Source organism: Scatophagus argus, chromosome 7, assembly GCF_020382885.2.
Source record: "Scatophagus argus isolate fScaArg1 chromosome 7, fScaArg1.pri, whole genome shotgun sequence".
NCBI lineage: Eukaryota > Metazoa > Chordata > Actinopteri > Scatophagidae > Scatophagus > Scatophagus argus.
Genome location: NC_058499.1, coordinates 25,900,528 through 25,925,106, shown reverse-complemented (window position 1 = coordinate 25,925,106; position 24,579 = coordinate 25,900,528). Strand labels below are relative to the sequence as shown.

Genomic DNA, 24,579 nt, shown 5'->3' with positions numbered 1-24,579 from the left:
AACTGAATGCTTGTGTGTTCGACTCAAAAAAAGGAGCCTCACTTTTGAGAGCAGGAGACTTTATTGGAAAGCCAAACAGCAGCACTAAAAGAAAGAACAACTGATGTGTACCAAAGGAAGGTAAGCCTTTTTATGGAAGCCCAGCATTAATGTTGAATCCATCCATCAAACCATATGAATCACAACTATTCATTCAGTTATGTAACAGCAAGCAAATGTTCGTCTCATTTAGTTTGTCGTGTTGTACAGTGTGATACATGTCACATGAGGGAACTCAGTGAGGGCGACTGACAATCAGGTCTTGGATTCAGGTTCTCAGAGGCCTCAGAGTTATCGTCAGGAGCTGTGAGGTCAGAAACAAACTGTGAAACTGCATCAAGTCCACTTTAACAAACAGTAAATCCAACAAACAGTCCAGAAAAAGACTTTTAATCTGCAGCGGAAAGTCTGTGTCAAATCAGCAGACATAAACTAAAGATTAATGAACTCAAAAATGAATAAACATCTCATATATTAGTTTGTGAAGCACCGTAAGTCATATCTGTGTTAACGTACACACAACTTGTCACACACACACACACTTTAAGGCTTGGAGTGAGTTTGTCTCCCATAACTGGACTTGGTCAGAATCTTCAGAGACCAATGACAGCCTCACAATATAAACTCATCCAGACATTGTCCTTGTTTTTCTTTAATGTCCAATAAGGTGCAGAAACAGTAGAAAAAGCTGGACAGCAACATCAGTTCTCACCACTGAAGTGACCGATCACATCACTAACAGTCCAATAAAGTTTATTGACAGGTAGTTTGAAAAAGTGCACAGGACTGTCTCTGCTGGTTGTTTAGGCCTGTAGGTGTGTGTCTGTGTGTGTGGTTTCTGAAACCAGAATAATATAACACGATGAGAAACATAACACAAACTTTCAGCTCGGCCATCATATTGAACCAAACGATAAACAGGTTGTCTGGATTGATTTATCGCTCTGCCACAAGGTGGAACCACAATGTTGTCCACATTAAATTTTCTCCCTGAAGTAAAAACTGACAGCTTAACCAGGCAGCCGTGAACAGCATAAAGGGATCTGTTTCATTCTGAAGGCCTGTCAACACAACAAATATTAAACTACACACAAAGTAACACTTCGTAGGATCTAAAAAGTAAAAGTGTGACCACGCAACAAACTGAGAAACGAAATATAAAAAGTACAAGCACACCAACTGCAGTAACATCAGTACAGGCTGTACACACGTAAAGCTAAAACTGCAGACTCTCCTTAAGTGAGCTTAATTAGCGTAACCAGGAAATAATAATCACATTCAGATGCCAAGGGTCTCCTCCTGGATGGACACGGCTGAAACAACTCCCCAGGCTCCCCTCTGAGCCCCTCCCGGATGTCCGAGCTCCTCACCCCGTCTCTAAGGCTGGGGAACTCTCTCTTCACCACAACAGGCTGATACAGCATCTGCACCACAGCTCTGATGCTGCTCCGATCCGCTTGTCAATCTCTTGCTCCATTTTACCCTCACTTGTGAACAAGACCCCGAGATACTTAAACTTCTCTCTCTTCCAACGCAGGGTGGGCAATCTACCTTTATCTGGCTGAAAACCATGGCCTTGGATTAAGTGGTACTGACTTTCATTCCAGCCGCTACACACTCGGCTGCAAACCATCCCAGTGCGAATTGGAGGTCAATGCTTGATGACGCCAATAGGACCACTTCATCTCAGCCCACCGAACCTGACTCCCTCTGCCACTTGGCTGTGCCTTGAAATTCTGTCCATAAAAATTGTGAACAGAACCAGTGACAAAAGACAACCTGACGGATTTCACCCCTAACTGGGAACAAGTTTGACTTGACAACACAGAGATCGGATGGTCCAACCACCCCATTTTCCCAGAGAACCCCTCACAGGATGCCCCAAGGGACTTGGTTGTAAGGCTTTTCAAAGTTTGCCGCTGTCTTTGTACTGTGTCTGATGACCATGCAGTGTTGCAGAGGTGTGTAAACCATGACAGCCCCACATCATCCAGATGTGAGGTACTCTGGACAGATCTCATCCAACACTGGGGCACCGCTGCTGTGGAGTTGTTACTACCTCAGCTCTGTTTCGGCTCTGTTTCAGCTCTTGCCAGTAACCAGTAACTGTTAGCTGACTCAGGAGCCCCACAAGCCAGCCATGCCCTGTTGGACTCCTTCTTCAGCTTGATGGCACCTTTCACCTCCGGTGTCCGCCAGCAGGTTCGAGGATTGCCACCGCAACTGGCACTGGAGACTTGTGACCACAGCTAGAGCACACTCAGACTCCACATTCCTCACCACCCCTGGGATGCAGCAGAAGCACAGCCTTAGGTGGGAGTTGAAGACCATTTTGAAAGGGTCCTCAGCCAGACATTCCCAGCAAACCCTCACTGTTGGTTTAGGTCTATTCTGCTTTCCCCTTTGCCACCTGATCCAGGTGGTGATCAGTTGACAGCTCTGTTCTTCTCTTCACCCGAGCGTCCAAAACATACGGCTATAGACCTGCTGATATGACTACAAAGTCGATCGTCGACCTGCGGCCTAGGGTGTCCTTGAGCATTGAACTTCCCCAGTAGAACAATGGATTTCTCAATAGGGGCACCTTTCAGCACCCATCCCAGGGACAAAAAGGGATGGGTACTCTGAACTGTGATTTGGTGCATAAGCACAAATAACATTCATGACCCGTTCCCCTACCTGATGACTTCATACAGGCAGAGAGCTGTGGGGCTATAAGTAAGCCCACTCCTGCCCTCTGCCTCTCAAGCTTCAGGCTCTGTCCCCACTAGAGAGGTGACATCCCATGTCTCAACAGCTTCACCAACCGGGTGTCTCACCCGTCATTTGTATCAACTGATAAAGGCTTTAAACTGAAATATCAGCATCAGATGAACATCTTGACAAGAGCAGACATGATAATAATATTTTAATTCCTCCACAGGAGAGCCGATCAGCCTATCAGGTACTGACAAACGCCAAATACTGTGCATCCATACCTATAGTGTATACTTATACCAACACATAAGATACATCTGCTGAGAACCTCTGAGCTCCTCTGAACATCAGCCAGCTCAACCAATCCAACAGTGGAGTAATGATGGCTTCACTCACCAGTCCTGTTCCTTCTCCACATGAGGAGTCCACAGATGCAGAGTGTCAGCAGCAGAAGTCCTACAACAACTCCAACAACTGCACCAGTAGGAAACTCTGAGGGAGGAACTGGAACCAAAACAGAACATTCACACTTTGTCTCCACCACTGGAAGGAACAAACAAAAAATGATCTCAGTCTTACCCCAGTTGGTCCTGATGTGTGCTTTGTCCAGTTTGGTGACGATGTCCTCCTTCACACCTGAGAGCTGAAACACACAGGTGAACCTGCTCCAGTCTTCAGGTGTGACTGATGAAAGCTTCAGCTCAGCACTCATCTGGAAGGATCCATCGTGGTTGGGGAGGATCTCTCCGAGCTCCACGTCCTCATGAAGCTCCTCTCCATCTTTCCTCCAGCTGAGTGTGGCTCTCTCAGGGTAGAAACCTGTAGCGTGGCAGCTGACTGGAGAGGAGGGAGTCTTCTGGAGGAGAGACACTGAGGGAAGATCTGCAGAGAGAGAAAGTGTGACAAAGAGAAGGAAAGAGACAACAAACAGAGAAGGAGTGATAGAGGGAGAGGGGGCAGAGAAACATAAAAGAAAGAGTGGAAAAGAAAGGAAAAGGAAAACAGGAAAAAGATGAATAAATTCACTTTAAAGCCTTCATCTGCAGATACGATGACATGCTGATATTATTGCGCATCCCTATGAGATAACAGTGGCTGAATGACCCTAAAGGTCGGTCAACAGTTGGAGTGGTGAAATTCATCCTCCATAAATAAGCAAGTACACACAACAGGAAGACTACAAACTTACAGTCTAACATTTGCATGCTAATATTTAAAAAATACAGCCGAGGCTGATGTGAATGTGGTGCGTTTTGCAGGTATAAACACCAGTAATCTGTGTCATAAACTGAAGTATTGGATAAACAGAAATGTTGAGCTGATGATGGCACCAGATGAAAGATTTTACACTTCACTCTCTGAGTATCTAACTTCATGGCAATCTGTTCCATTGGTGCAAAGAGTTTCAGTCTGGACCAGAATTTTGACTCAGACAGAAGGGAACTACACAACCACCAAAGATAGAAGAAAATAAATAAAGAAACAAGATCTGACAGGTTTTACACTTTACAGCAAATTCAATCAGTGTCAGTGTTCAGTGGAAATATTTCTATTTGCAAACACTGAAACTGTGCAAGTTTACTTCATCTATCCTGTCTGTGCACTGGTTTATACAGTCTCAGTGTTTGACAGAAGAAGCACGTAATATCAGACTGATCAGAGTGACAACACAGTGACAGTTCAGTCTGAGCAGGTTACATGAACATTGTGTCCATTAAACCACATCAGGTCATGTGACTCTACCTGTTCTCAGCAGAGAGCGCTCCCCATAAGCCAAATGTGTCTTCAGTCGCTCATTGCACATCTGAATCACATCATATTCAATTTGTTTTATTCTTGCTTTGTCAGCATCCCAGTTCAGTTTGGTGCTGAAAGCCTGTGATTTTTGAGTGACCCATGTCAGTGTCTTCGGGTCAAATGATATCAAGTCTTCTCCATCATAACTGTACTGGTTAAATCCAGTCATCTCTCCGGTCTCATCATCCCACTCACAGCCGTTCATATTCTGCAAAACATGGACACCTGAGAGAGAGAGTATAGACATGTTAATTAACATGAAAATCATGAAGTTCACAGTAAGCTTTTTTATTACTAGAAGACCTCTTTATTATTGTTATTATCCATCCTCCAACTTCTGACTTATTTCTGGTTGATTTGGTTTATTCTGCTTGATGGTAATAATTGAGCATTGTACTTGTTGTTCTGCCTGTCTGTATGTCAGTCTGTGTTTGTCTGTCCGTCTACCCGTTTTTCTCTTTGCCTGTTCACCTGCTTGGCTGTCTGCGTCCCTCTGTTTATCTACCAGTCTGTTTGTCTGTCTGCCATCTGTGTCTGCGTCCATCTGTATAATTGATCCAATCCTATCTGATTTTGTCTAATTTGTCCAATCAGTTTTTGTTCATGATATTATCGGTTTACTTTACGACACTGGATGGATGGGTGGGGGGGGCTCGTGTGTATTTATAGACACAAGGGCTAACGAGACACAGGTGAAAACAATAAACGATCAAACGAAAGTAAAAACACCAACAACAAACACAAACAGGAAATCACGGAATCCTAAAAATTAAAACAGGAAGTCAGATAGTGAGAGACCTGACATAAGGCTTCAGAACAGCATTACTGAACCACAATTAACCCTTTAACAATGGTGTGCTTTCTGCACAGGTGGACACATAGGAGACTATGTAACTTAAAATAATTCTGTTATTCCTTTTCTTTTGTTTCTGGAAATGCAGAAACACAAACATAACATGTCCACATACTGCAGGCTGAGTCTACTGAATAACTGGCACTATAAACATCATTATTATTATTACTGACAACTTTTAACTGTTAACTAACTGCTAGTTAATGCTTATCATTAAACTAACAAATGTTAATTAGTGTACCCTCAATGTAAAATGTTATTAGCGTGTCAAATTCTTCACTGGGGCTTCATAAAACATAAGAAATTCACACACAAATCCAAACTAAAGAACCAAAAACAAAGCTAACGATTCTAATTTGATTTCGTTCCTCTGACGTCATGTTTCTTTGGCCTTTATATTTTTAAACATATTTTTGCAATAAGAAGTGAAATCTATCACACAGAAACACTTTACCTCCACTTTGGTTGAGGCGCCGTGTCAAGGTAAAAATCGTGACTTTAAAGAGGTTGGGCAGAATTAACAAACACATTTGGTCATAGATCTCAAATAGCTGAGGATTGTGTTTGAATAACTTTATCATCCAGTCCTGTGTCGCTTCCGGTGTTGTTTTGTCGGAGTCACAGGAACCCACCACAACATCATCAACAAAAGAGACGCCAACAAACTCCGGAAAGTTTGGGAGTCCAGAAGACCCAGTCAGGAAATACTTCAGGGAGTGTTTGACTGCAGGACAAACAAGGTTTAAACATTCAGTATGAATAAAAAATTTAAATAAAATATACCAATAAAATACACAAATATAAACATGATGTTAGAGAAGAGATAAGATGAGACTATTGATTCTACGATTCAATAAAAGTTTCAGCAAACTTTAAATTAAATTAGTGTGAAATTGAGATGGGAAGGAGTGAAATTAAAGTTCAATTCAATTCAATTCAATTCAGTTCAATTCAGTTTTATTTATATAGCACCTTATACAATCAAAATTGTCTCTAGATGCTTTACAGAGACCCAGAGCCTGAACCCCCAAGCAAGCAGACAGTGGCAAGGAAAAACTCCCTTTTAACAGGAAGAAACCTTGAGCAGGACCTGGCTTGCAAGGGAGAACTATCCTGCTGATAGTCGGCTGGGTGAAGGGAGGGAAAGAAGAGGTAGACAGGACAGAGAGGATGAAAGAGAGAGAGAGAGAAACATACATGCAGTAAATATCATACATCACAAAGGACAAACATGGCAGGTTGTTATAATTAGAATGCTGAAAAACTATGTATTGTATGTGCATGTAAAGTCAATTATACTAGTACTACATAGAAGAACGGCATGGGCAGATGCTGACAGGTAGAACAGAGAGTAGAGAAGAGTTTAAAGTGAACATATATAATATTTTGTTACCTGGTGATGAAATGTGACAAATGAGGATCAACAGCAGTAATGGTCTCATGTTATTTGTATTTGATGTACGAGTGAAAGACCGAGTGGCTTCAGCTATTTTGACTTCTGTGCAATTTTATTTATTCCTTGTGGAGGAAGTTGGCAGTGTTTATGGTTATGACGCACGGAACAAAAGACAAGTAAGGAATGTAGAAGGAAACAGCACAGGTGACACAGACCGTGTTGTGCATTGGGCAGCTGAACTGAGTGTTTACCCAAATTCCCCCACAGAAGTATTTCTGATTCTGATTCTGATAGTATGGTACTTTGCGTGAGTTACACACACATCAAGCCACAAACTGTTTCACTGAGATCTGGTTTTGATGGATAATCTGTTGCATTGTTATTTTATACTTGTGGTTGTTGTGGTGTTTAGTCTTAAGACACAAACAAGCTGCAGTCACACTAAGTCTGAGACAAATGACTGGAAATGTAATCCAGCTGAAAAACTGACTGCCTACAAAAAGACAGAGTCTGTCTGACTCTCACTGTTAAAGATAATCAACAATTAACATTCAGTATACATGCTTTTATTCCCTTCATTTTAAACATTGCATCTTACACAATGAATTTATTAACTACAATTTTTAAATTAACCATATTCTCACCTTGTGGCTCATATATTTGTATTAACATAATTTTAGTAAATTCAAATCACTCTTACTTATCTTTATTGTTATTTATTTCCTGCTGTTTGTCTGTTTTTTCTACTCTCAACATATAAAGATCACTCAGTGACTGGACTTTGGGCAGCTCTTCTCTAACATAACTCTAAGATACAGAATTGAACACGTGAGATGTGAGACAGCAGCTACAGAGGAAAAAGAAATATTTTCACTGTGCCTTTGAATAATCTGTTTTCAGTCCTGTAATTAAAATCTGCTTCTGTTGTTATCATCATGTGACTTTCACCAATGTTTGACTCATTAAAATCTTCTGTTTCAGTTTGCTTTAAAGTTATAACGCTATAACGTTATCATGTTGTGCTAGAGGAAAATGCACTTTACATCCACCTGTTATTTTATCAGACGACTAGCAAAGTGTATGTACGAATGGAACTGCATGCGCTTCTTTTGCATAGCCTCAGAGCAAACTGAGTGTAACACAGCTAAAGCAAAACAATCACTAATTTATTTAGGATGCAGCCCAGGCAGTATCTGTCTGCCTGGTAAACTGTAAGTGCAGATGAGCTTTCTGGACTGGAAAAATCAGCCATTAGCAGTTCGCTCCCAAGCTGCTGTGTGATTAGGATCATCAGTGTAGTTTTTTCGTGCTTCTGCAACAAGAGGATTTTGCTTGTGCAGCTGGTGTTGCGGTGGGGATTTTTTTTTAATCTAACACAGACGTAGAGTGAAGCTGTCCAGAATGGAAGTACGCTGCTACCCAAACCCCCAAGGTGAAGGTGAAGGTGAAGAAGCCTTTTGGATGAGAGGTGAAATGTCTTTAACAACCTAAAAGAAATGTGGTTTCCTTCGCTTCTTGCACTTTAACTCCCATGGCCCGCCTGACTGAGAACCTACACAGACGTATGTCCAGGATGAAACAACAAAGATCCAGCAGAACATCAGGAAGGTGGCCCTCAAACTTGACATCTTGAGTCAGTACCTCAGGCAGCAGAAACCTGAAGATGATGATGAGGAGGAGGACGAACCATCATGGAGGGACGAGCCCTCGCACGGCATGCACCATGAACAAATAGTGGCTGATTTGATTAAGTCCTATCAATAGCTGGAAAATGCTGCACTGAAGGACAGCAAAGAAGCGCTAATCATGTCTGCACAAGAACGAGTATGAGATCAATAGAGGCTGGAGTCTATCAAACCTGGCAGGTAAACCACAGAATAAACAAGCTTCCTACATTCAGTATGGATACAAAATGTACAAACAAAATATGTAAATATAAACACGATGTACTTAGTGTAATTCAATTAAAGGTGAAGTGAAGCTGAAACAAAATTATTGTGTTAATTTGGCCAGAACGAGCAAAATCCAAACGTCTTAAAGTGCACAGATCTGTTGAAAATGTGATGTTACGGAGCAGGTTCACCTGGTTTGGCTCACTTTATTCCTCGCTGGGGAAGTTGGTGTTTCTGCTTATGACGAAACAATAAACAATGTAAATAATAAACAATGTAGAAGGAAATGGTGGCACACAAGAGAAACCAAGTTGTCAGCACTTTAATTGACATTTAGTGCACAGTGCTGTGTGAGAGAAACTGGATTATACACACAAGCCACGTTACTTTGCCTTTTATTCTGTTCTCAGTTTATAAAGTTCATTCAGTGCCTTCATTTTCTTTTCTAATATAACTCTGTGGAAGGCATAGAATTTATTTGACACATCAGACATGAGGCAGCAGCTGCAAAGGAAAAAGAAATATTATCACTTGAATAATCTGTTTTCAGTCCTGTAATTAAAACCTGCTTGTGTTTTTGGTTGAGTTTTCCTTTTGCTTCATACATCAGAGGTGGGGATTGTGTTGAAAGGTGAGAAAGTTATCATCATGCGACTTTCACTTTCACAGTTTGATTAATGGAGTTTAAAACTCAGGATCACACAGAAGAGGTCTGGTTTGTCAAAGTCCTGCTGTGCATCGAGCCTTCTAGGATTATTAACACTCAGGTAACATTCATAACACTGCTGTCACACAGCGGTGAGGTATTGTCTTGTTTTGGGTTTTTTGTTTCGTCATTTCCTGTTTAATTTTGAAGTATAACTCTCCTCTCGTTTCAGGTCACTTGCCCTTCCTCGTGTCTCCAGTTTGATTGTCTTCCCAATTTCCCGATTATTTCCACCTGTTTCCCATTACCCTCATGTGTTCAAACAGTCTGTGTTTCCCTTGTCTTGTGCCAGTGTGTTTCGTCCTGAATGATCACGCCAGTATTTCTCGTCACAGCCGCAGAATCTGGTCTTGAAGCTCTTTGTTGCAGCCTCTGTTTAGAGTGACTTTTTGTTGTACTTCCTATAGCTCATTCTAGTTTCTTGTTAGAATTAGACATAGATTTTTTGCTCTTTAAGAGTGGTTTTTGGTTGTAGATATTTTTGTTAAGTCAGTTTTGATTTTCCTCCGTTTGGAGTAATTTTTTGTTCTTAGATAGTAGTTATTCCTCCCTTGGGAGCGTTTTTTGTTTCGTAAATTCTCATAGCCAGTTTTTGTTTCTTCGTTTCTTTGTTAATGTTTCATAGCCGTGTGTTCTCTTCTAGAGAAGAACCCACGTCAGGTTATTTACATAGCCTCTTTGTTTCACCACTCAGACTTCTTTAATAAAGGCTGATCTTGTGAACTCGAGTCTCTGCATGTGAGTCCTGCTCCGAGCCCCAGCTTGACAACTGCAAACGGTCACAGATGATTATGTGGATTGAGGAAAACAGCCGGACTTTTGAGAGCTTGACACTTTAATGAAAAGCAAAACAGCACTAAAAGAGAACAACACATTTGACATTCTCACATTTATTTGTTCATCTTCATCAGTGTGCAGTAAAACGTATCATGAACATTCTTAAGGTGGCTTATGAAAGTGATATTTATATATAAAAATATACATCGTAACTATTTAGTAGGAGAGTATTTTTACTCTCATCTAGTTTGTCGTGTTGTACAGTGTGAGACGTGTCACAATAATGCACAATAATGTGAAGTGTTTGTTGTCCCACATCATCACGGTGTCATCATGTCATCCTGACTCACAGGCCCTGAGCCTTGCAGTGTTTACTGCTGGCTGCTTCAAACTGCTGAGTGCAGGAAACTGATGTTTAAAATCTGAAGCATCAACTCAAAGGCTAAAATCAAAGTACTGAAAATGTCAGCATTTTTCTCTCTCACCTTTCCTCCTTTTGTAAACGATGAATCCAGCTACGATGAGGAGGAGGAGAGCATAAACCACCACTGAGGAGATTGTGGGGATGGACTCCTCACTAGACTCCTCTGCTGAACAAAACAAGAAACCCAAGGCATTAAACTCCTGCTGCCTGTCAGATAATGGCCATGCCAATAAAGCATAATGCATGTTTCTGCCATTTTGATCATTCCAACAATATAATCACGCTATTTTCTGTTCTTCTACACACAAAAAATTGTGTCAAATCTTAGTCACTGCTAATGTATGGATGTTAACGTTTCAGCCAACAGTAGTTTCAGTTAACGTGAAAGTGCTAACAGAGGGCAGCGGCTGCATCTGAAGCAATCATGGATCTATGAAGAGAAAATGGACACAGCATTATGTGAGGCCCGCTCATTGGTATTGACATGTTGCTTTCCCATTTTGTGGCCCACAGATCGAGTGCACTCACGACTTCCATCACCTGAGTCACCAACTTCAGATTTTGCCCTCAGCGAATTCGAATGATGATAAAAACATTCAATCGTGCAACTCTTCTGCTACACTCTTGAGATGTTACTGGACAAAATGGGCCGATTTCTGCAGATTTTCACAGAGCTTGTGTGCTGTCACCTCTTCCACAAGTAAGCTTATGGGAAAAAGTCTTTTTGGGCCACTGTGCATCACATGTTGTTGTCATTACAACGTTTGGCTACCATGTTAAACTGGCTTGGTTGCTTAATAAAATAATAATAAAGTGACATATTTTTGTCATTGGAGGGAACTCACTCCAACGAAATTCGTGCTCCGCATTTAACCCACCCAAGTGACGTGCACACACACACAACAAACCCGGGGCAGTGGGCGACCGCGTGCAGCGCCCGGGGAGCAGTGGGGGTTAGGTACCTTGCTCAAGGGTACCTCAGCCATGGACACTGGTACGGGGAATCGAACCAGCGATCCACCGGTTACGGGTGCGACACCCTAACCGTTGATCCACGACTAATCATAACACAATGAAGAGAAAACCTCATAATATTTCAAATTCAGAGATGCCAGCCAGCCTCTGCCTCTAATACAAAAAATACAAATAAAAGCCTGCTTCATATAAAACACTGTTATCAGATGTTTTGACTCTTATCTGAAAAGTGTGCACCTGCAAATTGTCCACAGACACTGACTCTGGCTCCACTTTTACATGTGATCTTACCAATCTGTTGGCAGAGATGTTCATTTGAGACTGAGACTGACATTTCATTTTAAAGCCTTTATTGGCTGACTAAATGACATGCGTGGCTGGTCAACCCAAGGGGAGGTCACTCAGCAGTAGGTGTTGTGAAATACACTGCAAAGTAAGTAAGCACACACAACAATAAGGCTAAGAGTCTACAGCCATGACAGCAGCAGTGAGGCTTTACTGAGCTACAGCTGTGCTTTAAGGGAAATGCTTATGTCTGCGTGATATTAACAGTAATACTCATGCTGATGTTTGACAGGCAAAATAGCAGCTAATTAACTTAAATTATAGATGAATCTCACATGAATGCAAGGCAGGTATAAAAACCAATAATCTGTAACATAAACTTAAGTACTGGTTAAACCTTGACCTGATGGTGGCACCACATGAAAGTTTTGAGTCTGAGTAGGACATTTGAACGTTACTGTGTCCATGAAAGCACATCAGGTCATGTGACTCTACCTGTTCTCAGCAGAGAGCCGTTGCCATAGGCCACATACACCTTCAGCCACTGAGGGAACATCTGAGTGTACATCTCAATGGTTTTTAATCGTGCTTTCTCAGCATCCCATCTCAGTTTGGTGATGACAGCCTGTGGTTTTGAAGCGATGAATGTCAGTGTCTTCAGGTCAAATAATAGAAAGTCTTCTCCGTCATATCCGTACTGCATAAAAACATTAACCTCTCCAGTCTGATCATCCCACTCACAACCACTTATCCTCTGTAAAACATGGACACCTGAGAGACAGACAGACAGACAGACAGAGAGACACAGGCTGTGATGAAAGGTGATCCTGAAAATGCTGTGAACTGTGCGATGCACTGAGGACGAAAGAGTCGGAGGTCGGGTCTTCTACCAGAGGCCTGGGACTTTGAGGGTTCCACGCAGTATCTTAGATGTTCCCAGGACTGGACCCTTCTGTGTCTGTGCTTGCGCTGCTGTGATTAGCGCTTCTGTGCTGTCCTTTAATCCAGCCTTCTCTTTTGCCATTGGTCGGCTTTCTTGATATCAGAAACTTGTTCCATGTGTCTGCCATGTACATGCCATGCAAAGGCTTGTCCATCATTAGACTCACAAGCATATTAGCATTAGCACATTAACATCACACAGTTCACACAAGCAATACAGGCACTTGTCCCTTTAATCGTAATGTTCATTTTTTACCAAGAGTCCTATTAATTACAGTGCAACTTACTTATGTTCCAGTTTTCACGTTTTACTGTTACATGCCTGGTGACCACACATTGTAACAAATTTTCCTGTTAAATTACAGTAAACTACTGGCAGCTACAGTTGCCAGCTTCGAACTGTTATTTTACGGTGTATCTACTGTGATCTACAACAACAGTTTAATACTGTAAAAATATTACACTATTGTGCTGTATGGAAAATAAACATTACAGTATTGTACTGTCAGCTCTTTGTTGCCATTATACCGTTATTTTACAGTTCCTACAGTATTCTCCAATAACAACTTATTACTGCAAAACTAGGTTGAATATAGTAGAATGTGGTCTTCACAGTGATATAAGCTAATGAGTTAAAAGTTTAACATTTATAAATGAAATTAATGAACAGAATACCACGGAAATAGCTCAGACAATAGATGGCTTGTTTGCAGACAAACAGTGTGCATTTATTAAAGCTTAACATTTTTAGTGTCCATAAGAATCCATAAGAACACCATTAACATAACATTACATGTATTTAACTTTGTATTGTCCTCCCGGATAAAAACTGAGTGGGTTTGGTTTGACTGTTTGGAAAGCATAAAGTACAAATCTTCAGCCAATCCCACTTTACTAACTTTACTGGAAGTTTGTTTCCTGCTTTCCTGCACCAATTGCATAGCAACAAAGAAAAAAACTGAGTAAACGCTAACTTTATTTCACACATTCCATTAACATCAACTACTAAACATATCATATAGTCCAAAAATGAACTTGGGCATTTGACAGTTTGATCTGAACTATATTGGCTACATAAAGCCCCACTCTAAGTCCATCACATTTTTTATGAGAGTGAGACCTGGGGAGTGACTGTTGTCTTTCTGTGGACCAGCTTCCCTGTCTCTTTGACACCACCTTCCCCTGGCTGGTCTTTCTTCCCCTCTCAGGGTTAATTCCCACGAAGTGCCTAAAATGTAATAACAGAGAAAGTATATAAGATATTAGAATATGTATTCCTGCAGGTCTTACCACATATATAGCCTTATTCTTACTCTCAGACTCCTGCGTTGGGTAACGTATTGCGTATTGCGTCACTTCCTGTTCTTGCACTACTCATTCACTTGCTAGCGTTTGGTGTTCGGTGTTATTGGTGTACTTGAGTCGACATATTTTGTGTTAGCTTTTACTGTGGTTGGTTCTTACAAATAAGTACACAAGCACTTTAGGGAAAGTTTATTAACCGCACGATCATCTAGATTCTTTCCTTTTCCGATCCCCGTCCTGTTTGTCGTTGAGCTTAGCTTAGTGCTAACATGGCTTCTTCCACTCACTCTCCCTCTGCCTCTCCCTCTCCCGTCTTCTGTAAGGTGTGTGAAATGTTTAGCTATTCCTCTGCCTCCTTTAGTGAGAGTGAGATGTGTAGAAAGTGTAGTTTAATCACAGCTTTGGAGGCGAGGCTAAGTGAGTTAGAGGCCCGGCTTCGTACTGTAGATCACAGTCCATTAGTCCCGACAGCTAGCCAGCAGCAGTTAGCCTGTGCGGACCGGCCTACTTTAGCTACTTTAGCTGATGTCAGCCGCCCCCCGGCAGCCCCCGAGCAGCCGAGAAGTCAGGGAGGTTGGGTGGCGGTTCGAAAGAAGCGTAGTCCAAAACAAAGGCCCGTGGTTCACCACCAACCGCTTCATGTGTCTAACCGCTTTTCCCCACTCAGCGACACACCCGCTGAGAAACCGACCCTGGTTATTGGCGATTCTGTTTTGCGATATGTGAAGCCGACACCAGCAACCATAGTCAAATGCATCCCGGGGGCCAGAGCGGGCGACATAGAGGGCAATTTAAAGCTGCTGGCGAGAGATAAGAGTAAATATGGTAAGATTATAATTCACGTCGGCGCTAATGACACTCGGCTACGCCAGTCGGAGGTCACCAAAGTCAATATTGAGTCGGTGTGTAATTTGGCAAAAACCATGTCGGACTCCGTAGCGTTCTCTGGTCCCCTCCCGAATCTGACCAGTGATGATATGTTTAGCCGCATGTCATCGCTCCGTCGCTGGCTGTCACGGTGGTGTCCAGAAAACAACGTGGCCTTTATAGATAACTGGGAGACTTTCTGGGGAAAACCTGGCCTCATTAGCAGAGACGGCATTCATCCCACTTGGGGTGGTGCGGCTCTTATTTCTACCAATATGGCCAAGTTTATTAGACAACCAACCACCTGACAACCCAGGGTCGAGGCCAGGAAGCAGAGTCGCTGTCTTACACACTACGATCCCTCCACTCTAAATCCCTCCTAGTCAGTGATCTAATTATTGATCATCAGTCTGATATATTCTGCCTCACTGAGACTTGGTTACGGGATGAAGAATATGTTAGTTTAAATTAATCAACTCCATCTGGTTATATTAACTATCATGTTCCTCGAGGCACAGGCCGAGGAGGAGGAGTGGCAGCAATCTACCACTCCAGTCCTCAGATTAATCCCAAACCTAAATCTATCTATAGCTCATTTGAGAGTCTCACTCTCAGCCTGTCTCACCAAAACTGGAAGTCAGAAAAGCCAGTTTTATTAGTTGTTGTGTATCGCCCACCTGCTGCTGCTTACTCAGAGTTCCTGTCTGAGTTTTCTGACTTCTTATCTAGTTTAGTGCTCAGTACAGATAAAGTCATTATAGTAGGTGACTTTAACATTCATATGGATGTTGACTCTGACAGTCTTAAGACAGCCTTTAGTTCACTCTTAGATTCAATAGGTTTCCTTCAGATAGTGAATGAACCAACACACTGCCACAATCACACACTCGATCTGGTTCTCACCTACGGCCTAGAAACTAAGAACCTGTTAGTTGCCCCTCAAAACCCTCTCCTTTCAGACCATTCACTTGTAGTTTTTGAACTCTAGAAGACTTTACAGCACACAACAAAAAGGTCTACTACACCAGATGCCTCTCTGAAGATAGTGTAGACAGATTTAGGGATGCAATCCCATCACAGCTCCCCTCAGCACCATGTACCAGTACAACAGACCGTACTGATTTAAACGTTACTCCTGCAGTAATTGATTCTTTTGTCAACAACACTGCAGCCACGTTGCACACAGTTTTAGATATGGTTGCCCCACTGAGAAAGAAGGTTACAAATCATAGGAGGCTAGCTCCTTGGTATAATTCAAATTTACGAACACTTAAACAAACATCAAGACGGATGGAGAGGAAGTGGTACTCCTCCAAATCAGCTGAATCCCAGAGAGCCTGGAAAGACAGTCTATTGCAGTGCTTCTCAATTATTTTCTGTTGCGCCCCCCCCCCCCCCCCCCCCAGCAAGAAGAAAACAATTCGCGCCTTTCTTCTCATCCCTGTTAAAAATTTCTTCATGTTGTCTCTTAAGGGTTCGTTTACTGCACTTCATCACCGCCTGCTCGGTGCAAAAAAACCGCTACACCATAGAGCCGGCCCACAACACGGGGGACCCGGGTTCAAATCCCCGCCACGGCAAAGAATCCCAACCAGTCCAAAAAGGCCCTTCGTGAAGCCAGAACTGCCTATTATTCAACATTAATAGAGAAAAACAAGAACAACCCACGTTTTCTCTTTAACACTGTAGCCAGGCTGACCAAGAGTCACAGCTCTGTTGAGCCTTGTATTCCTGCAGCTCTTAGCAGTGAAGACTTCATGAGTTTCTTCACCAATAAAATCAATAACATTAGAGAAAAAATCAATAAACATCTTCCCAGAATAGCCGATATAGTGCCATCTCTAGAAATCTCTTTTAATCCTACTCCATCTCTGGACAGGTTCCTGCCCATAGACCTCCCCGAGCTGACCTCCAGCATTAACAAATCTAACCCAACTACATGTCTCTTAGACCCCATCCCAACTAAGCTCCTCAAGGACGTCTTTCCCTTGATTGGCGTTTCCTTCTTAGATCAGATCAACTTATCCTTAACAACAGGTTATGTACCACAGGCGTTTAAAACCGCTGTCATTAGACCTTCACTTAAAAAACCTTCACTTGACCCAGACATCTCAGCAAACTATAGGCCGATATCCAACCTCCCGTTCTACTCGAAAGAGTGGTTGCAAATCAGTTGATTGATCACCTACACAGGAACAGTCTCTTTGAGATGTTTCAGCCTGGTTTCAGAGCCCATCACAGCACAGAAACAGCACTGGTTAAAGTCACAAATGACCTCCTCATGGCATCAGACCGCGGGCTTGTCTCCATACTTGTTTTGCTAGATCTCCGTGCTGCTTTCGACACTGTAGATCACAGCATTTTATTACACAGATTAGAACATGAGACTAGGATCACAGGGACTGCGCTACGCTGGTTCAAATCATATTTAACAGATAGATTTCACTTTGCTCAAGTTAATAATGTTTCCTCTTCATATATAAGGGTTAGCCTTGGTGTTCCACAAGGTTCAGTGCTTGGGCCGATCCTGTTCACCTTATACATGCTCCCTCTAGGAAATATTATTCAGAAACATGGCATAAACTTTCATTGTTATGCTGATGACACTCAGCTGTACTTATCCTTAAAGCCTGAAGAAACAGAGCCGTTAGCCAGACTCCAGGCATGTCTTAAGGACATAAAGGACTGGATGACCTCCAATTTTTTATTATTAAACTCAGACAAAACTGAGATCATTGTTCTAGGCCCCAAACACCTTAGAAATAGAATAGCTGATAATATTCTCTCTCTGGGCGGCATTACTTTGGCCTCCAGTACGACTGCGAGGAACCTCAGCGTTATCTTCGATCAGGACGTGTCATTTATTCATCACATTAAACAGACATCTAAGACCGCCTTCTTTCACCTCCGTAATATTGCTAAGATTAGGAGTGTCCTCTCTCAGAGTGATGCTGAAAAACTTGTCCATGCTTTCGTTACTTCTAGGCTGGACTACTGCAACTCACTATTGTCAGGATGTCCAAATTACTCTATTAATAACCTGCAGCTGATCCAGAATGCAGCAGCTAGAGTTTTAACAGGAATCAGTAAAAGGGATCATATCTCCCCCATCTTAGCTTCTCTTCACTGGCTTCCGGTAAAATTCAGAATAGACTTTAAAATTCTCCTACTTACATATAAGGCCCTAAATGGACTCGCCCCATCATACCTGCAGGATCTAATAGTCCCATATATTCCCAATAGATCACTCAGATCACAGAGTGCAGGTTTACTTACAGTTCCCAGAATTCATAAAAGTAGAACGGGAGGACGAGCCTTTAGCTATCAGGCACCCCTGCTGTGGAACCAGTTGCCAATCTGGGTTCGACAGGCAGAATCAGAATCAGAAGCAGAATCAGAATCAGAAAAGACTTTATTGCCATGTAAGTGAAGAGGTTTCACATTACTAGGAATTTGTCTTGGTGATTGGTGCATACATAGAACATAACAGTAACATATAATTGAAGAATAAAATAAAATAAAAAATAAAAATAAAAATAAAATAGAGTAAGGTAACACAAAATAAAATAAGTGAAATAAATATTTTTCTGGAGGTAGTTCAAAAGTAAGGTAGTGGGCCAGACACCACCTCCACTTTTAAGACTAAACTTAAAACATTTCTGTTTAGTAAAGCATATAGTTAGCACCAAATAAAGTGTGTAGGGCTGGTAGGCATAGTTTCACTCACCTCATGCTATATAGCCACAGGTAGAATAGGTCTGACTAACTGTTAATCTTTAAATCTCTATCATAGCTATGCTGCTATAGGCCTATGCTGCTGGGGGACACAAACATGATCCACCAGTTCCCCCTCCTCCTTCTCCTCTTCTATCCTCTCCCCTCGTCAGATTAACATGCAGTTCATTATTTTATGTCACTAACTGTGTGTCCAGTGCTCCTCGTAGTCTTGTGTATCTCCCTCCCTTTCTCTCTCTCTCTCTCTGTATCTTTCTGCAGGTATCTCTCCATCCAGATCTTCAAGTTGAACTGTAGCCGGCTCTATGACCAACCCAATGTGTATTGTTGACATCTGCCTGTCATTCCTCTGTGTACCGACTATCGGCGGGGTGGTTCTCCCTACGGGCCGAAATCGAACTGATAGGATAGTGATTCTCAACATCACATAAAAAAAGAATACATGAATGTTACAGCAGTTCATTATAATTTTCATTACTATGTCATTTCTCATGTTGTAAATTGCTTTCCTGCCTGTACAACATCCATTGCACGTCTGCCCGTCCTGGGTGAGGGATCCCTCCTCTGTTGCTCACCCTGAGGTTTCTTCCATTTTTTCCTGTTAAAGGTTTTTCTGGGAGTTTTTCCTTAGTCGATGTGAGGGTCGAAGGGCAGAGGATGTTGCTGATGTTATGTTAAGCCCTTTGAGACAAACTGCTTGTAAAAATGGGCTATACAAATAAAGTTGACTTGACTTGACTTGACTTTTCATGTTTTCACTACTACTACTCATCTCACCAACACACGATATTTAAGCTACTCTGTCAAGGAAAATAAAAGCATTGCATCAACAACTAGTTAACTAACTGTTCTCCCTATAAACTCCTGTAACTCGTTTTACTCGAAAGAGTACCACGACAAATGGTAAAATAGAACGTTGCAGCCCACCATAAGTAGATTTGACAACAAATCAGTCAAGGATCACAATAAAATCTTGGACATTTGATTAGACTGAAAATTTAGTGAACCGCTAATGACCTAGCCGATTTATGCTAACTTAAGTAACGTGCCTCAACAGAGAGCTACACTTTTGTCCATATAGTTTAACTTATGCTAGCTTGAGGCACGTAATTTTGAGTCAGTCTTTTCGGCAGAAAAACAGTCAATAAAATGTTAATCTTTTGCAAGATTATATTTACCTTCTTAAGAAAGCCACAGGATCAGGATGGATGAGGGTATGCTGCGCAGTGGACGAGAGAACCGGGAGAAAACAACAGTGGGTGGGGCTTCAAGTCTGATTTTAAAAAATACTGTATCATACCGTAAGATCATACGGTAGCTTGCTGTAAAATGAAAATAAATACTGTATTATACTGTAAGATTTTACAGAAGCTTACTGTTGAGATTTTTTTCCTCGAAGACATGAGAATTTACAGTATTCAACAGTATTAATGAAAAACGGTACACTACTGTACCAAATATCCCGTATTTTTACAGCAATTTGTATTATATTTTATCTGAAATTTAGTTTCATATTATGTACTATTGATATATTTAGCTCCACTATTTTAAATATGTGTAAGATTCTAATTTGATTTGTTCCACTGATGTGATGTTTCTTTATATTTTCATACATATGTTATCAGTGTTGAACGGAGCCTGATATTCACTCTTCACTCTAACTGTTTTATGTACGACAATAAAGAACTGGAGCTGTTGGATTACTTTACTAAACTAAGATGCAAAACATTTTAGCAGTAAAAAGTAAAAAATATCACACAGAAATACTTTACCTCCACTGTGGTTGAAGCGTCGTGCCAAACGGTAAATCGTGACTTTGAAGAGGTTCAGCTGAAATTCAGAACACTGTTGGATGTACCACTCAAAGTGCTCAGGATTGTTTTTGAATACTTCTTTCGACCAGTCCAGTTTATTGCCTGGTATTTTGTTGTTGCTGTCGCAGCAAAACATCAGAACATCATCAACAACTGCAGCGCCCACGAGCTCTTGGAACTCCAGAAGATCCAATTATGAAATACTTCAGGGAGTGTTTGACTGCATGACGAACATTCAGAGGAAATTTAAAATGAATAGAAAGCATATTTTAAATATAAATACGACGTATTCAGTAGGATTTATTTAAAGCTGAAGTAAAAATGAATCTAAATCAATTTATCCCTCAGCCTGTGAATATTCTCATTCATCCAGGTCATGGTTATCTCAAGGAAATTCAATCGAATGCAACTGGACTTAGTTATTTGTCTTTGAAGACGTTTCACCTCTCATCCAAGAGGCTTCATCAGTTCATGCTCGCTTGACTAGGCTGGGACTAGTCCAACTAGCTGGTGTGGAGACCCAGGTATTTAACCTCTGTGGAGGCATTCACATGACCAGTGGTGTCATAGGCTCGTTTAGAGTCCCATTGTGACAAACGACAGTCGTTGAGAGACAGTCGTTGGGGATGGTAATGTTGGTTTCGACTTCGTTACTGCTCTGTTGTGTTGTAACGACAGTCGTTAGAGTCACATGGGGTCCTTTGTGAATGGCAGTTTTCCTTAGAGGCTAAGTTGTGGAATCTCCTGGGAAGAGATGAAAGGGCAGCATTGTAAATTGGAGATAGGTGGTGTTGCAGACCTCCTCCTCTGTGGAGAGATGGTTTTTCTAATTTCACATAGATGGCTTCTTTTACTCCTCTTTCAAACCATCTATCCTCTCTGTCCAAGATGTGGACATTGTTGTCCTCAAAGGAGTGAGCTTTCTCCTTCAGGTGTAGGTATACAGCAGAATCTAGGCCTGAGGAGTTGGGCCTCCTGTGCTGATACATGCGCTTGTGTAGTGGTTGTTTAGTTTCACCAATGTAGAGGTCTTTGCATTCCTCATTGCATTGGACAGCATACACCAGATTGCTTTTTTGAGTGTGTGGTGTTCTGTCTTTGGGATGTACCAGTTTCTGTCTGAGTGTGTTGCTAGGTTTGAAATACACGGGGATCCGGTGCTTGCTGAAGATCCTCCTGAGTTTTTCTGATACCCCAGATACATATGGGATGACTATGTTGTTTCTTTTGTTCTGTTTTTCCTCCTCAACCACCTTGGTGGTGTTCTTCCTGGAACCAGCTGCAGTTTTCACAAAGGTCCAACTGGGATAACCACACGTTTTGAGGGCATCCCTCAGGTGTTCATGTTCATCCCCTTGGGCCTGTGAGCTGGTGGGTACCTTATCAGCTCTGTGTTGCAGAGTTCTGATAACACCAAGTTTGTGTTCCAAAGGGTGGTGTGAGTCAAAAAGGAGGTATTGGTCTGTGTGTGTGGGTTTCCTGTATACCCCCAATGTTGATCCCTTTAAGGGATTATTGACAAAGCACAATATCACCGTCTTTATCCGCAAGATTCTATCCCTTGCTTATATGGACTTCCAAAAATCCACAAAGAAGGGGCTCCACTCAGACCCATTGTCAGCAGCATTAACTCGGTCACCTACCACATTGCCAAACACGTGGCGAACATCCTGGCTCCCTTGGTGGGCAACACCCCCCACCATATACAAAATTCTATTGAATTTGTGAACAAAGTCCGGAACTTAAAAATGGATCCAGATGAAACCATGGTATCCTACGACGTGACTTCTCTGTTCACTTGTATACCAACCATGGAAGCTTTGGAAACAGTAAGAGAGCGTCTTACACAGGACGACTCTCTCCAGGACAGAACAAAACTCAGACCAGACACATATGCCAACTCCTGGATTTGTGCCTAAACACCACATATTTCCAGTTCAATGGCATTTTACAGACAAAAACATGGCTGTGCCATGGGTTCACCAGTATCTCCCATTGTGGCCAACTTATACATGGAGGAAGTGGAACGCAGGGCCCTGAACTCCGTTGAGGGAGCAACACCGAGCCACTGGTTCAGATATGTGGATGACACGTGGGTCAATATCAAAAAGAAAGAAGTGCAAGCCTTTACTGAACATATCAACTCAGTGGACAGGAACATCAAGTTCACCAGAGAAGATGTTAAAGATAATAGTTTGCCCTTCTTAGACTGTGACGTCCATATAGAAAAGGACAGGAGCCTCCACATTGGGGTATACAGGAAACCCACACACACAGACCAATACCTCCTTTTCGACTCACACCACCCTTTGGAACACAAACTTGGTGTTATCAGAACTCTGCAACACAGAGCTGATCCCTGGTACCCACCAGCTCACAGGCCCAAGGGGATGAACATGAACACCTGAGGGATGCCCTCAAAACGTGTGGTTATCCCAGTTGGACCTTTGTGAAAACTGCAGCTGGTTCCAGGAAGAACACCACCAAGGTGGTTGAGGAGGAAAAACAGAACAAAAGAAACAACATAGTCATCCCATATGTATCTGGGGTATCAGAAAACCTCAGGAGGATGTATCAGCACAGGAGGCCCAACTCCTCAGGCCTAGATTCTGCTGTATACCTACACCTGAAGGAGAAAGCTCACTCCTTTGAGGACAACAATGTCCACATCTTGGACAGAGAGGATAGATGGTTTGAAAGAGGAGTAAAAGAAGCCATCTATGTGAAATTAGAAAAACCATCTCTCCACAGAGGAGGAGGTCTGCGACACCACCTATCTCCAATTTACAATGCTGCCCTTTCATCTCTTCCCAGGAGATTCCACAACTTAGCCTCTAAGGAAAACTGCCATTCACAAAGGACCCCATGTGACTCTAACGACTGTCGTTACAACACAACAGAGCAGTAACGAAGTCGAAACCAACTTTACCATCCCCAACGACTGTCTCTCAACGACTGTCGTTTGTCACAATGGGACTCTAAACGAGCCTATGACACCACTGGTCATGTGAATGCCTCCACAGAGGTTAAATACCTGGGTCTCCACACCAGCTAGTTGGACTAGTCCCAGCCTAGTCAAGCGAGCATGAACTGATGAAGCCTCTTGGATGAGAGGTGAAACGTCTTCAAAGACAAATAACTAAGTCCAGTTGCATTCGATTGAATTTCCTTGAGATAATTTATCCCTCAGGTGTGGAGGAGCAAAACCCTTGAGTTTAAAGTAAACATTTAAAATGATGTGAACTAAATTAGACTTTTTTTATGGGATGTTGTTGCTGTCAGCAGTGATGACATTTGGCCCTGAGTTTCTGCTGTCACTGTGTGAAGTCAGTGAAAACTGATGTTATGGGGAAAAAGGCTTTTGTGCATCTCGTGCTGTAATTTCAGGGTTTGGTCTCTGTGGTAACTTGAGAACCATGATGCTCAAAAATGTCACATTCGTTCAGTTCATTTTTGCCTGTCAGGCAGAAGCCAGTAGAGAAAATTGTATTAAATCATGTTTAGTCAGTTTGAACATTGGCCTTGTTTAATGGCCAATGCTCCTCCATGAGGGAGCGACTTCCTGTTGCGGTAAGCGTCCTACGTCATTTCCTGTTGTTGTGTGTTAGTGGTGGTACGAGCAGCTCCGTCTGCGCTTTAATTAACGAGCGCTTAAGTTGTTCTAATATTCACTGTAGGGAGTAATTTCACACTGTTACCTTGATCGTCTGTTCTAGTCATAGACTTCATCACTCACTTTTTGATGCTTTGATGCTAATTCCGCTAAGCTAGCTTAGCCTGTTCATTAGCGATGGCTTCTCTGTCTCCCTCTCGCTCCCCTGCTCTCTCCTGCTTGGTGTGTCAAATGTTTAGTTATTCCTCTGCCTCCTTTAGTAAAAGTGGTAAATGTAATAAATGTAGTTTACTTGTAGCGCTGGAGGCGAGGCTTAGTGAATTAGAAGCACGGCTCCGCACCATGGAAACAAAGTCTTTAGCTACTGTTGTTAGTCAGCCCCCATTAGCCGGTGCGGACCGATCTAGTGTAGCTCGTAGCCTGCCCCCGGTAGTTCCCAAGCAGCCGGGAAACCAGGGAGGC

General features: G+C 42.2%; 2 protein-coding genes and 1 long non-coding RNA gene across 5 annotated transcripts; all 3 read right to left on the bottom strand.

The window, feature by feature from the left end:
• Positions 1 to 44: 44 nt before the first annotated feature.
• LOC124061873 (major histocompatibility complex class I-related gene protein-like) lies at positions 45 to 6,899 on the bottom strand. 3 transcript variants are annotated; one of them, XM_046394178.1, is made up of 6 exons: positions 6,780 to 6,899; positions 5,841 to 6,110; positions 4,480 to 4,758; positions 3,316 to 3,618; positions 3,133 to 3,240; positions 45 to 343 (listed from the first exon to the last, which is right to left on the bottom strand). In XM_046394178.1, the coding sequence occupies exons 1-6, from the start codon at positions 6,826 to 6,828 to the stop codon at positions 261 to 263; spliced, it is 1,092 nt and encodes a 363-aa protein (XP_046250134.1). In that variant the 5' UTR covers positions 6,829 to 6,899; the 3' UTR covers positions 45 to 260. The 3 variants fall into 3 exon arrangements, with proteins under 3 accessions (XP_046250134.1, XP_046250135.1, XP_046250136.1); XM_046394179.1 differs by having other exon boundaries at positions 3,133 to 3,228; XM_046394180.1 differs by having other exon boundaries at positions 45 to 877; positions 6,780 to 6,898.
• A 5,110-nt stretch (positions 6,900 to 12,009) lies between these two features.
• On the bottom strand, positions 12,010 to 22,207 carry LOC124061800 (major histocompatibility complex class I-related gene protein-like). Its single transcript, XM_046394041.1, has 3 exons — positions 22,148 to 22,207; positions 20,463 to 20,682; positions 12,010 to 12,612 (listed from the first exon to the last, which is right to left on the bottom strand). The coding sequence occupies exons 1-3, from the start codon at positions 22,205 to 22,207 to the stop codon at positions 12,323 to 12,325; spliced, it is 570 nt and encodes a 189-aa protein (XP_046249997.1). The 3' UTR covers positions 12,010 to 12,322.
• On the bottom strand, positions 13,742 to 20,124 carry LOC124061875. The gene is made up of 2 exons (XR_006843820.1): positions 19,869 to 20,124; positions 13,742 to 14,011 (listed from the first exon to the last, which is right to left on the bottom strand). It is a non-coding gene; the product is annotated as an uncharacterized LOC124061875 (long non-coding RNA).
• Positions 22,208 to 24,579: the final 2,372 nt, after the last annotated feature.